At 39.7% G+C, this 12,230-nt stretch overlaps 2 protein-coding genes across 2 annotated transcripts in view; both read left to right on the forward strand.

Annotated features, from left to right (window-relative positions):
• The first annotated feature begins 11 nt into the window (after positions 1 to 11).
• Positions 12 to 1,471, forward strand: LOC146629355 (hydroxycarboxylic acid receptor 2-like). Its single transcript, XM_085358526.1, has one exon. It carries the CDS (start codon positions 301 to 303, stop codon positions 1,327 to 1,329), a length of 1,029 nt encoding a protein of 342 aa, XP_085214652.1. The 5' UTR covers positions 12 to 300; the 3' UTR covers positions 1,330 to 1,471.
• Positions 1,472 to 3,205: 1,734 nt separating this feature from the next.
• The window catches only part of clip1b (CAP-GLY domain containing linker protein 1b), a 48,916-nt gene continuing 39,891 nt past the window's right edge, over positions 3,206 to 12,230 (forward strand). The window contains exons 1-9 of the mRNA XM_085360032.1: positions 3,206 to 3,287; positions 6,356 to 6,542; positions 7,242 to 7,622; positions 8,866 to 8,999; positions 9,260 to 9,384; positions 9,504 to 9,705; positions 9,786 to 9,983; positions 10,149 to 10,252; positions 11,396 to 11,456. Of these exons, the coding sequence (XP_085216158.1) occupies positions 6,434 to 6,542; positions 7,242 to 7,622; positions 8,866 to 8,999; positions 9,260 to 9,384; positions 9,504 to 9,705; positions 9,786 to 9,983; positions 10,149 to 10,252; positions 11,396 to 11,456 (1,314 nt within the window). The 5' untranslated portion in view covers positions 3,206 to 3,287; positions 6,356 to 6,433. The remainder of the gene's footprint in view (positions 3,288 to 6,355; positions 6,543 to 7,241; positions 7,623 to 8,865; positions 9,000 to 9,259; positions 9,385 to 9,503; positions 9,706 to 9,785; positions 9,984 to 10,148; positions 10,253 to 11,395; positions 11,457 to 12,230) is intronic.

A 12,230-nucleotide genomic window follows, 5' to 3' on the forward strand; every position in this document is an offset into this window, starting at 1 on the left:
CTTAGTTACTTAAATGGCCGCAGGTTACTTGTTTTTCATCCATCCCACTCAATACTCGTGAGTAAACCTATTCCCCTGCATAATAGTTTTATAATGAAGGTGCACTCCCCAGACAGATAACATTTACAGTTGTTTCCATGCTCCTTTGGGTCAATACCGCTTCCCCATAGATAACGGAGTGCACAGATGTTCACTCCACATAAAGATTAGTATGTTTGGCTGAGCACCTTTTGCATATGCGCAAACACGATTCAGTTTCCAAAGAAATCACCTGGTGGAGCCTTTCTTTACCGACACTGTATGTTACAGCAGCCGTTTCCTCTGATGGGTCAGAAGATGAATCTCACAGTCACAGATCTCTGTTGTGCCTTCGAATCTCCCATCCTGGACCAAGTTTTGCCTCCAGTTCTCATCCTGGAGTTCATGTTTGGACTAACGGGGAACTTTGTCGCCCTGTGGATGTTCATCTTTCACATGGACACATGGAAACCCAACGCTGTGTACCTCACTCACCTGGCAGTTGCAGACTCCATCGTGCTCTTCTGCTTGCCTTTCCGAGCAGATTACTACAGGCGTGGGAAAAACTGGCTCTACGGTGACATCCCGTGTCGCATCTTGCTCTTTTTGCTGGCAGCCAACCGCGCAGCTGGGATCTTTTTCCTCACGGCCGTGGCTGTAGATCGTTACTTCAAGATCGTCCACCCGTCGAATCGGATCAACCAAATGGGGCTGGGCTATGCTTTCTGGGTCTCATTTGGCCTCTGGTGCTTGATCTTCCTTGCTACGGGGTACCTTCTTGCTGATCAGCACTTTTATTACAACAACAACCGTACGCAGTGTGAAAGTTTCAACATCTGCATGGGCTTTAGTCCCCTTTCCACCTGGCATAACACTTTCTATGTTGTCCAGTTTTTCCTGCCCACTGCCATCGTGGCCTTCTGCACCATCAGAATTACATGGCAGCTGAGAATCCGGACTGTGGACAAGAAGGGGAAAATCAAACGGGCCGTTCAGTTCATCCTGGCCGTGGCTTTAATCTTTATCATCTGCTTTTTCCCCAGCACCATATCGCGTATTGCAGTGTGGGTCCTCAAGGTATGGTACAATGAATGCAAATACTTTGAAGAAGCCAACCTGGCATTCTACACGTCAGTGTGTTTGACTTACTTCAACAGTGTCCTCAACCCTGTTTTGTATTATTTCTCGAGCCCTGCCTTCAGTGGAGCCTTCAACAAGGTCCTTAACAAACTGTTGAGAAGAAGCAGCGACAAAGATGAGAAAAAGTCATCAGAGAATGACATTTCCACCATAGATGATAGAAGGCTGTAAAGCCAGCTGCTTGTCCCTGTTCTAATTCTGTAGGGAAACTAAGATCCACCTGAATACACAAATGCATGGTAAACTCCTGGCTATTGAAAACATTTATATTATTGTAGTTGAAATTAAATGTCAAATAGTTTTTGCTGTAATTATGAACAAAATGACTCACTTACTATACATCTTAGTGGTGTAGTGCTTTTATTGCAATGATGCACCTGTTGTGACTTTGGATGTACTTTGTGATTATAAGCCACTTACCTGTCGTTAGTAGCTTACAATTACATTTCCCTAGTAGCTGGGCAGGTGAGTAAAGAATGAACTTAAAAGCTTGTCAAGGCAACATCTCACATAGATGCCATCGGCTCATGTATCCACGATACTTGATAAGGTTGGTTTTAATGTTTTTATTAGGCAGTTCAAGTGTAACACTGATCTTTTGGCTGCCCACTGAAATAATATTTATTGAATGAAATGGTTGTACAGCCACAGAAAAGTTTAGCTCACGTTAGTGCTAACAAACTATCAGGGCAAAACCCACATGCAAAGGGAGGTTTTTTGAGATAGTCTAGTATGGTTTGCAGATAATTTCAGCTAGTTTGAATAAAGCGCACTGTGTATGTAAATGCCTTTGCAAGTGTATTTCTGCTTGTATAACATTTCAGTCTGTGTACCCTGTCACATTTTGTTTTCAATAAAGAAAAAATTAAGATTACGCCTAAACATTACATAGTTCTTTTGGTCCACTTTTCAGTGTCTGAATGGAACCAAGCACATTTTGCGCACTTTTACTTTTGAATGTTTTCTACTTACTAATAATGTACGTTCACTAAGGTCGTAAATAAATAAATATTTATTTATTTTAAACAATGGCTGTTCCATAGTTAGGTGGGTGGTAAAATTAGCCTTTGAAAAGTTTTAAAAATATTTTGCTTTGAAAAAAATCCAATAAAAATCATTTAGTTGTTGACAGTAAATTAGATATCTAAGTTATTTAGATATGTCTCTTTGGGGTTCAGGGACTGTGATAATATTTCTTGTTTTTTCCTCAGTTTTTACAAAAACAGTCGATTGAAAACGAATCCAGTGAGCTATTCTTTTTCAGCTTTGCGCAAAGTGTAGAAAACAAAGCTATGATTCAGAGAGCTAAAGCAGCAAAATGAAGCTCTCGCATTATGCGTCAGTGACAATAGCGTACATCTACAAAAGTACATTTTTATGTCAGTACTTGCCTTTATTTTTACTGTGAGGTGTTAAGAATTTTATTTATTTTTTCTTTTCCCACTTTAAGAAATTGCATTTCAATAACTGCTGATGACATTTTATTATTAGTATTTTATGTATTTTTAGTTAGCATTTTTTTTAGTTAATGTAGATTCAGATAATTTCCATTGTGAGTTTCCCTATTTACTTTCAGTTTTTGTTTTATTACTCCTTGATATGTGATATTTTTAAGGGGCTAGACTGAAGTTCACAATATCATTAAAAACAAAGAAACAAAACAACACTTTGACAGTAATGCAGATATCCCAGCCCATATTAACTCACGCAACATTGTATCTTCCTCCTTTTGGTTGTGAAAAATTTGATAAAACGGATCAAAATATTTTCCTGATATTTGAAATGTTATATTACCTAAGTAAATATTATTTTTTAATTCACATTTTGTATTTTTCTCTACTCTAGTTTTATTTTACGCTAACAAAAATATTAAGTTCATTTCCAGAATTACCTTAATTTTTGGCAACGATAGTAACCTCAGATCCCCAAATTTACAACTAGGCTTCACAGTTCACGAGCTTATGTTGGGGCTGTGAAGGCAGCATCATTTCCAAGAGTGACGTCAGATTGTGTGAGTCGGGGCTGGGCTGGGAAACAGTAGCTGTTGGAAAAAACATGTAACGGTGCAAGGTACGCTGCACCTTCTCACGACATTCCTTACTGAGACCCAGTTCATCTAACGAGACAAAGTAAGCTCTCAAAGCAGCTTTTTTCCCCACTGTTGTCTGTGTTTAGTCTGCTTTAATATCGCCTCATTAGAGTGTTAGTTGTCTTATATTAACCACAGTTTGTGCGTTATTGCTGTTTTGAAGCTAGCTAGCTTTGGCATACCAGCAACCACCGTGGCTCTAGCTAACAGGATGCAAAATATGATTAAAAAAAAAAAAACAAGTGCCTGTTACCTCACGTAAATCACTATAATCTGCTGCTAAATGACATGCCAGTCAGTCCGCCGGTATTGGTTAAATGTGCAGGATGCCTAGTGGGAAAGTGTGGCGGGTAAAAATCCAAGTTATCTCACTAGCTCCATAGATACAGAGAGCCCAGCCCACACAAACAACACACACCAGTCTTCTTATGTGTCTGTTATGTACACTAACGATTTCTCCCTTCATTAATTGCTTTTGTGTGATCATGCAAAACCGGAGATAATTGAATGGTCGTTAGTGAGCTGGCAGCAGAGAATGGAGAGCAGGCTGATGCATGACAGCTGTAGGTGTGCTTGTTGTGTTGGTCTGGCAACACCTGCTGGGCGGGGGAAGACCTCTGAAGTAATGTTACCTGCACAGGATTTCTCTTCAGTGTTGTGAGAAACGATTTAGTGCTCCAACTAAAAAGGTCGACCTAAATGAGTATGATATACTTTTATTACCATGGACAGAGCAGGTACTGCTCACGGTGCCGGTTGCTTCGGAGACAAGGCTGCGTTAAGTCTTTGGTGGCCCAGGAGGAAAACTGGTGCCCCTGAGTCCCATTAGATTTGAGTTAGATTTAAACATCTGTTTTTGAGAATAATTTAACAACATTTGCCTCCATTATGAAGCTATTTTTCGAATTCTTAAAGATTTCTTATCAGTTATATCTCTCCATGTAAATATGTCCATTGTGATGTTGTCATTTCATATAAAAAGAACATATTCTCCAGTATCTTACAAACAATAAAGAAGATGTGTCTTTCATGAAAGACACATCTTCTTTAATTAGATTTTTCTTTATAACCCAAACATCATCTTTGGAAGTTTTCAAGATACTGGATCAAATTAACACATAATCAAAAAGCTGTCCGGATTTTTCAGCTAAGATTATTCATAAAAACTTTTCACCTGTATTTTCATGTCTGTACTGCTGGTGCTGGTATTCGACTGTGACGTTTAGGGAAAATCTCCCACTGGCCTCTGTTTTCTGTCTGTTCTGTTCTGCACTTAATTTAATTATAATTATTTAAAGGAGGTTTCTTGATTCATAATCCTGTTTTAAGGCAATTGAACACTGTGACTGTGGACCATTGATTTTTCAGTCGAGTTCTTGTGTACATTTTTTATACCAACATTTTCCTTTCCTTGAGGCTTCAGCAAAATAGATCAATGGAAGGCCCAAATGTGTCTCTCAGGTCCTATGTTAGGAGCTGTTTTTTTTTTTTTTTAAAGGACGTTGCACAGCATGCTGAGATATGCCATGTTTTTTGGCTATAGCTCTTTGGGAATAACCTTGTTATTGAAAAAATAATATTTTATGCCTGTCAAACCGTGTTATCTTTGGTATTTTTCATAGATTTAGCTAAAGAAATGTGAAAAAAATATGTGTTTTTGCAACTGGGTGTTAGTAACAAAGTGCCATGACAAACTATTTAAAACAGCTCTTTTGCTAAGTTGGTTCATCCCTTGACTCAGGTGTCTTTTACATACTTGAATGATTCATAGGTCAGTGTTAAGTAGCTGATAGAACCAAATAAAAAACACTCCTCTGAAAATGGTCAGGTACAAAGATTGGACTGGAAATGAGTGAAAAAGCAGCCAATGTCATTGAAAGCATTGAAAGACCTGCAGAAAGCCTAGACAACTTTGCCCAAGAGCACTTCAAAAATTACAACAAAGTCTGGCTCCTTGGAAGCACAATATAGTCTGTTTGATGTCAAACGCTAATTTTGTTATTTAGTGACTGGCGTCTAAGCTAATACAACTCATCTCACCCTGCCCATCTCTTTGATAAGAAGATTTCGTGAACGGTTTGTTGAAACCTTTTACAAAATCTTAACATTTTGTAAAAATGTTGAGCTTTGGTTAATGAAAGGTGAAAATCTTGTCTTTTCAGGTTGGGCCATTATAGCATGTGGAAACACACATCTGAATTTGACATATAAATAAATGGTGTAACACATGTTTTTTAATATTTAAAACGTTGTTGTCTAGAAACACTAGTCGGTAAACCTGGGGTAGATGTATGGCTGTCTGAAATAAACCATTTTACAACCAAATAAATCAACACATTTTGTCTTCCAACATCCTGAAATGAGTTTTTACCTTTAGCTTCCATCCATGAACATCTAGTGCTTGGTGGCTTTAGTCGCTTAGCTTTAATGTCCAAAGACGTTCTTGTTGTAGTCAGTGTGACTCATATACGTACCTTGTGAATTAAATGGTAGCAGAGATGTTTCTACTAATGGGCATGTGAGCTGAAACTGGAGACATACCATGTGGTCAGCTGAATATGACAGTGATTTCACAGATGATAATGAACAGCTCTGTAATAAACACTGGGCTGTGACTTAGTGACATACAGTAGGAGGTGTTGAGACAAACTGAGGCCTCACTGAGCAGAGCGACAGCTCTCACTGAGACACTGATGTAATTGTGGGGGTTGTAGGCCTCTGTGAATGGGCTACAGTCACACATGAAAAGTCCTAAGACAAGAAAGAACACAAAATATTTAATAAGGCATTTTTGATGCTGATTAACAAAAAACACATTCAAAATAACCAGAACGATTTAGAATTTAAATTTAAAATCTATCTTTTTGTATAATAGTTTATAACCAGTTTAGATTTTTACAATTAAAAAATTAAAACACATGAAATTGCCTTGATATTGACATGTCATCTTTTTATTTCTTAATGCATGCTTAGTCATCCAGGTAAGGAAATAACCAAAAGTTGATTATCTTAATCTGGATGTAGCATTTTCAGTGTCCTCTTTATTGTCACTGTCATCTTTTTATATTTGTTTTTGTTGAGGATACATTCTTCTTTTCTTTTTGCCAGCTCCTGTTTATCATACTGTGACCGTGTAAGGTGGTGGGGAAGGCCTAATCCCTCATCTTCAATAGGCCCCCCCCAGCCATGGACAAACAAGGAGCCATGAGTACATCAGGCAAAGCCAGTGGGCTAAAACCCCCCAGTAAAATAGTCCGTCCCTCCGGCGTTCCATCACGGACATCACCGTCATCTGGTAAGAAGCTGTTGAAGAAAAAACCCCTCAAGATTGTGTCTGTTTATTAAAGTGTCTAATTCTGTCAACAAGAAGTGTCATGCTATCGTTTGTATCTGTTTGGGCCGTTCTTAACTACAGAACTTATCAGTGAGTTTTCTCAAAGTGTGCTGGACCTCCATGTGTATTTCTGTATATAGTATCACTAAAGGTGCTTTTCTTTTTAATCATCTACATCCTTAAATCAGTCTTTGGATGATTGTTATTTGGATTCAGCATTATTTATGAAGCGAAAATGGAGAAAGACTACAAGAAACTCAAAATGTTTACAGCTGCAGAATTTTTTTTAGAATGCAGACTGTATTAAACAGATCATACTGACATTTCTCACCAGGTACTAATCCCCAAACAGAAGCATTTTTGGGGGTTAAATCTCCCTAGAACTTAATCTGTTCCTCGTACTACTATGGGTGCACCAGTCCAACAACTTTTCCAACTAATTACAATATGATTCCTTGGATTCTGACTTGGTGTTTATTAATAATTTAATAAATAATAACAAAACCAAGGAAAATCCAATAAATAAATTTGATTTTCATTTGTTTTAACCTAATTAACCTAATTCTTTTTGGCAAAAAATGCACCTTTTAAATCTAACTATAAAAAAGTAATATTTAAGATTATTAACTATGGTTTATTAAAACATGATTCCAACTGCAGGTACCTCGAAGCCAGTTCCTCCTGAAAAGTCCCCTGGCAGTGTGACCTCACCAGTCCAAGATGGAAACACAGACTTTAAAATTGGAGAGAGAGTCTGGGTGAACGGCAACAAGCCTGGCTATGTGCACTTTGTTGGAGGGACGCAGTTTGCTCCCGGCCAGTGGGCGGGCATTGTGCTGGACGAGTCGATCGGGAAAAACGATGGCTCTGTGGCAGGGGTCCGGTACTTCCAGTGTGAGGACGGACGGGGGATATTCACGCGGCCTTCAAAGCTGTCCAGAACAGCACTGCCAGAGAAGGAGACGAATGGAGGCCGGGCCAGCCCAACACAAGGAGTCTCCGCAACAAGCGAGGCAGCACCTGCTGGCACTACTTCATCTAGTAAGTTTATTTGTGAAAACATCACAGGGTGGATAACTGTGCTTTACAGACCAAATATTTTCAGAGATGCCCTTATCAGCTTTGTTAAACTTAGGGAAAGACTTGTATCTTAGCCTTAATGTTGCACAAGAGCCATGCTCCACTATCCTCTATCCTTTAACATTGATTGCAGAGTAGAGAGACTGAGAGAGGCACCAGGGAGTTTATTTCCTACTTGCAGCATAAAGAGAAAATAGTGTGTGTGTGTGTGTGTGTGTGTGTGTGTGTGTGTGTGTGTGTGTGTGTGTGTGTGTGTGTGTGTGTGTGTGTGTGTGTGTGTGTGTGTGTTTCTGACTAATGGGTTTAACAGCAGATGGTTAACATCCACTTTAGCCATTTGCTTATTCTTAAAATTCCCTTATAGTCGTGCTATATTTAAGAGATTTTTTTTCCATGTTGTCAGGGTTACCTTTGGATGTAGTTTGAAATTTGAATGTTAGTTTGATCACTCAGGGTTAAGTGGGCGACACACATGCCTCAAGGCCACCACAGAGGCTAGATTCCATCCCAGGCCATTTCCTGTGTGCTGTTCTCCCTGCTTTCTCTCTCTCTTTCTCTCCTTTCTGTCCTGTTCAACACTAAAAGTTAAATGTACAAAGCTACATTTTGGAAAATAACTAACTAAAGTAAAATAAAAATTAGTCAGATAGTAGAAGAGAAGATAAACTTCTTAATGCCAAGTGCTCTTGGCCCTCTTACCTTGAGTACCTCTCTCACAGTCATCGTCCTGCTTCAATTCAACTCACTGTTGCTGACTTAGAAACTTTGCCATAAAACTTTTTAAGCACCTAGCTAAAAGTCTATAGGTAGTAGACTACTGCTCTGCAACAAGGATCTTGGTCTCTAAAGATACAAAAAAAAAAAAAGTAACAAACCTTCTGCTGCTTATAGCGTTTTCTCTGCCTTGTTATTTTAGGTAGACACACAGTTGATTTCACAGCACAGCCATTTTCTTTACCTAGTGTTTAGAATGAATTTGTCAAACAAATTTCCAGTTTTAAAATCAGACTTTGGTCACATCACCCCACCTCCAGCTTTAACAGCTTTAAATAAAGGCTGTTGATCACAGCCAGAGACTGGAAGAAACAAAATAGCATTTGGGACATCTCACAGTTTTGCTTCAGTTAAGATGTTCTTACAAAGTGACTGACAAATGTGGACCCTGTGATCGTTCTTGTATTTGTTTTTTTTCTTCTTCCTTCAGCTCCAGGCACCGCCATTAAGACAGGCGGAGCACTTAACCGGATCCTGACATCCAGTGAGTCAGTGTCCAACCTCTCCGACCCAGATTCCACGAAGAAGAACAGAAGGGAGCTAAGGCTGGGAGACCGAGTGCTGGTAAGAATGACTGAATCCACTGTGACGGCTGGCGTTAGGGCAGAATATCAGTGATGTAGACATGGAGCCTCACAGAAAAGTTTATTGCTACACTACTCAGTGCTTTTTTTTCCCTAGGGCTGCTTGTGTAAATGTTTCAAGTTCGATAAATTGCTTGCTTCACCTTGAATAATTCCACTAGATTGAAGCCGTTATTGTAAATAGAAAAAAGATAACATTTTTAGATAAAAATGAATTTGCATGAATTGTTTTGTGTGTAGGTTGGTGGTACCAAGGCAGGAGTGGTGAGGTTTCTCGGAGAGACAGACTTTGCTAAGGGAGACTGGTGTGGAGTCGAACTAGATGAACCTCTAGGCAAGAATGATGGCGCTGTAGCTGGAACCAGGTAAAGAGCACAGACAGATTTTTAGTTTTATTTGCATAGCAAATTTACAATACTCTGAGCTCTGTCTGTAGTACATATGACAGAGGATAATTGCATAGTACAACCTGTCTCCTCCTCAGGTACTTCCAGTGCATGCCCAGGTATGGCCTGTTTGCTCCAGTTCACAAGGTGACCCGAATTGGCTTCCCCTGTACCACCCCTTCCAAGGCAAAGAGCTCACGGAGGAGGTCCATTCTCAAAAGAAGCCCCAGCGCTTCCTCCATCAGCTCCATCAGCTCCGCCACCTCCTCAATCAGTGGGAAACCCAGCCGAGCAGGACTGGTGAGATATCTGGTTAATCTGCGTGGTGCATGATTTAACATCTGCAGTGTGATTCACGAGTGCTTGTGTCATTTTTACAGCTGACAGAAACGTCAGCTCGGTACGCTCGTAAGATTTCAGGCACCACAGCCCTGCAGGAGGCTCTGAAGGAGAAGCAGCAGCACATCGAGCAGCTGCTGGCAGAGAGGGACCTGGAGAGGTGCGAGGTGGCAAAAGCAACCAGCCATGCAGGAGAGGTGCAGCAGGAGCTGACTCTGCTGAGGAAATGCCGGGATCAGGTGAGACACGTGAACAGTTCAGAATTTCAGAATAAATAAATAAGAAAATGAAACAATATCACATTTTGAAAATGGCATCAGTAGGTCAAACAAAGTGTGGTCTGTCACCAACATCTAACAGTTTACTTGTGATGTGTGCACTCATGTTAATTCTGTATGCCGCAGTACGCAGTGGAGATGGAGGCCAAGATGGATCAGCTGCGGTCGATGGTAGAAGCAGCAGATAGAGACAAAGTGGAGCTGCTCAACCAGCTGGAGGAGGAGAAGAGGTGGCTGACTTGACTTTACCTATAACCAGCTCCATATCTATATTCTGGGACTTAAGAATAGCTTAGCATGATAAGCAACATTTAGGCAAGAGTGGGAAGGAGTTCTTTCGAGGATGACTGGGGACAAAATATGGAATTACTAGATCTATAAAAAGCTTGGTTTTATAGTACACTGGTACCCAGGGCAGCTGGGCTAAAACAGTAGTGATGTGTTGCCTCTTCATTGTACCCTTTTAACTTCTAGCAGCTTTGTTTTGAATAAATTTTAATCAGGAAAAAGTATAATAAACTGACTAATACCTATATAGTACCTTTTTAAACACTCAAAACTCTTTCTGCTACAAGTCTCATTCACCCAGTCACACACAAATTAATTTTTACAGCGCTTTTATCTACACCTAAGCGCTTTCTCCCATTCACATAAGCAGACTTCATCCATTTGATCCACTGGGAGCAGCTTTGGGTGCAGTATCTTGCCCAAGACAGCAGGAATCAAAGACTGATCTATCACCTGGTTGGTGACCTGCGACCTCACCTGAGCCACAGCCTAAACCTGTACAAACCTATACACAGAGAGTTACATCTTAGTCCAGCTGAGAGGTGAGACAAGCATGGGAATCTTTTTCTAAGTCCTTAGGAAATTAAACTTGCTTTAATTTAGCAATTGCTTTTACATAGTAAAAGCTTTTTAGCTGTAGTTTGTGCATATGTCAACAGAAAATCAAGCACCCGTTAAGCTTTTAACAGAGCAAAGATATTAGCAAAATAACTTTAATTTTGCTGTATATTTAGTTAAGATGAATTTTTTGCCATTTAGGATTTGCTGTCTTCTAAATAGTCAGTTTTTTCCAGATGAGCACTGTCAGTTGTAGCAGGTAGATCATTCTGATTGTCATCCACATGACAACGATACCGTCTGCCCTGAAATGCATACTTTGGAAATGCCTCATTTAATACAAGAGGGAGAAAAAGAGCAGCATCCTGTTTTCACAGAGAAGGTTCTTTCTTTGAAATAAGAAGGCTGCCAGAATGACTGGCAGTATCAGCTTGTTCCAGCTCTTCAGTAAATCTGTAGGGTTTTAATGACTGAGCCACTTGTGTGTTGTGATTTTAGAAGATTTTATTATTGTCCCTGTTTGACAGGAAAGTGGAGGACCTACAGTTTCGAGTAGAAGAGGCATGCATCACCAAGGGAGACCTCGAGGTAAATGTGGTTACATAATCCGATTCTCAATTAAACATGTTCTCTCACTTGTCCTATTCACCCGAGCTGTCTGCCTCTCACTGATCAGGCTGATACTTCTTTAATGAAAGTCTGGTATGATTTATTGACTCCAACCAAGATGAATAGTTTATCATCACTGTCAACTCGGCGTTCCACTGAGTGACATGTTAGTTTGATTTTCACTGTGATTCCTGACTCTTTTTAATTCACAACTTAGGATGACACCATAAAGCTGATGATCATTTTCTTCCAAAAAATGAGAAGTTGATTAAATCAGACTTGCTGCATAATGTTTTTGCCTTTCCTGCACTCTATCAATCATTTATCTTTTTTTGTTCAGACTTGTGTTCTATTCCTGCTCTTTTCATTTATTCATCTCAGATTTTTCTACCCATCTGCAGCACTTAAATTACCATTACTCTCATTATCTGTTTGTCCACATGTCTGTGTTTGAATGCCGCTTTTGTCTTCACTTTTTTTATGCCTTCATCGTGCATGTCTTTTCTGCATCTTTCTCACTCCCGGATTAGTCTTGTTCAATTGCTTCATGAAATGGAAACAAAAGTATCTGAAAGAAAGAGATGATCACAGTAACTAACTCTGGATACTCCAAACAAAAAAGCTGAAATGCTGCAAACCATCAGTGCTTTTGTACTTCCTGGTCTTCTCTTTAAAGTCTTGCCTTCTTTCTGTCTGTGGCACAAAGCTGGCAGCTCAGTGTTCGCAATGGTGTTTGTTTTTCCTCTCTTCCTG

The sequence above is a fragment of the Diplotaxodon limnothrissa genome, linkage group LG7 (assembly GCF_057381915.1).
Source record: "Diplotaxodon limnothrissa isolate DT_005_m linkage group LG7, D_limnothrissa_male_GT1.1, whole genome shotgun sequence".
In the NCBI taxonomy this organism is placed as follows: domain Eukaryota; kingdom Metazoa; phylum Chordata; class Actinopteri; order Cichliformes; family Cichlidae; genus Diplotaxodon; species Diplotaxodon limnothrissa.

Coding starts and splice junctions, on each gene's coding strand:
- LOC146629355 (XM_085358526.1), top strand. CDS start 301: ATGTTACAGCAGCCGTTTCCTCTGATGGGTCAGAAGATGAATCTCACA.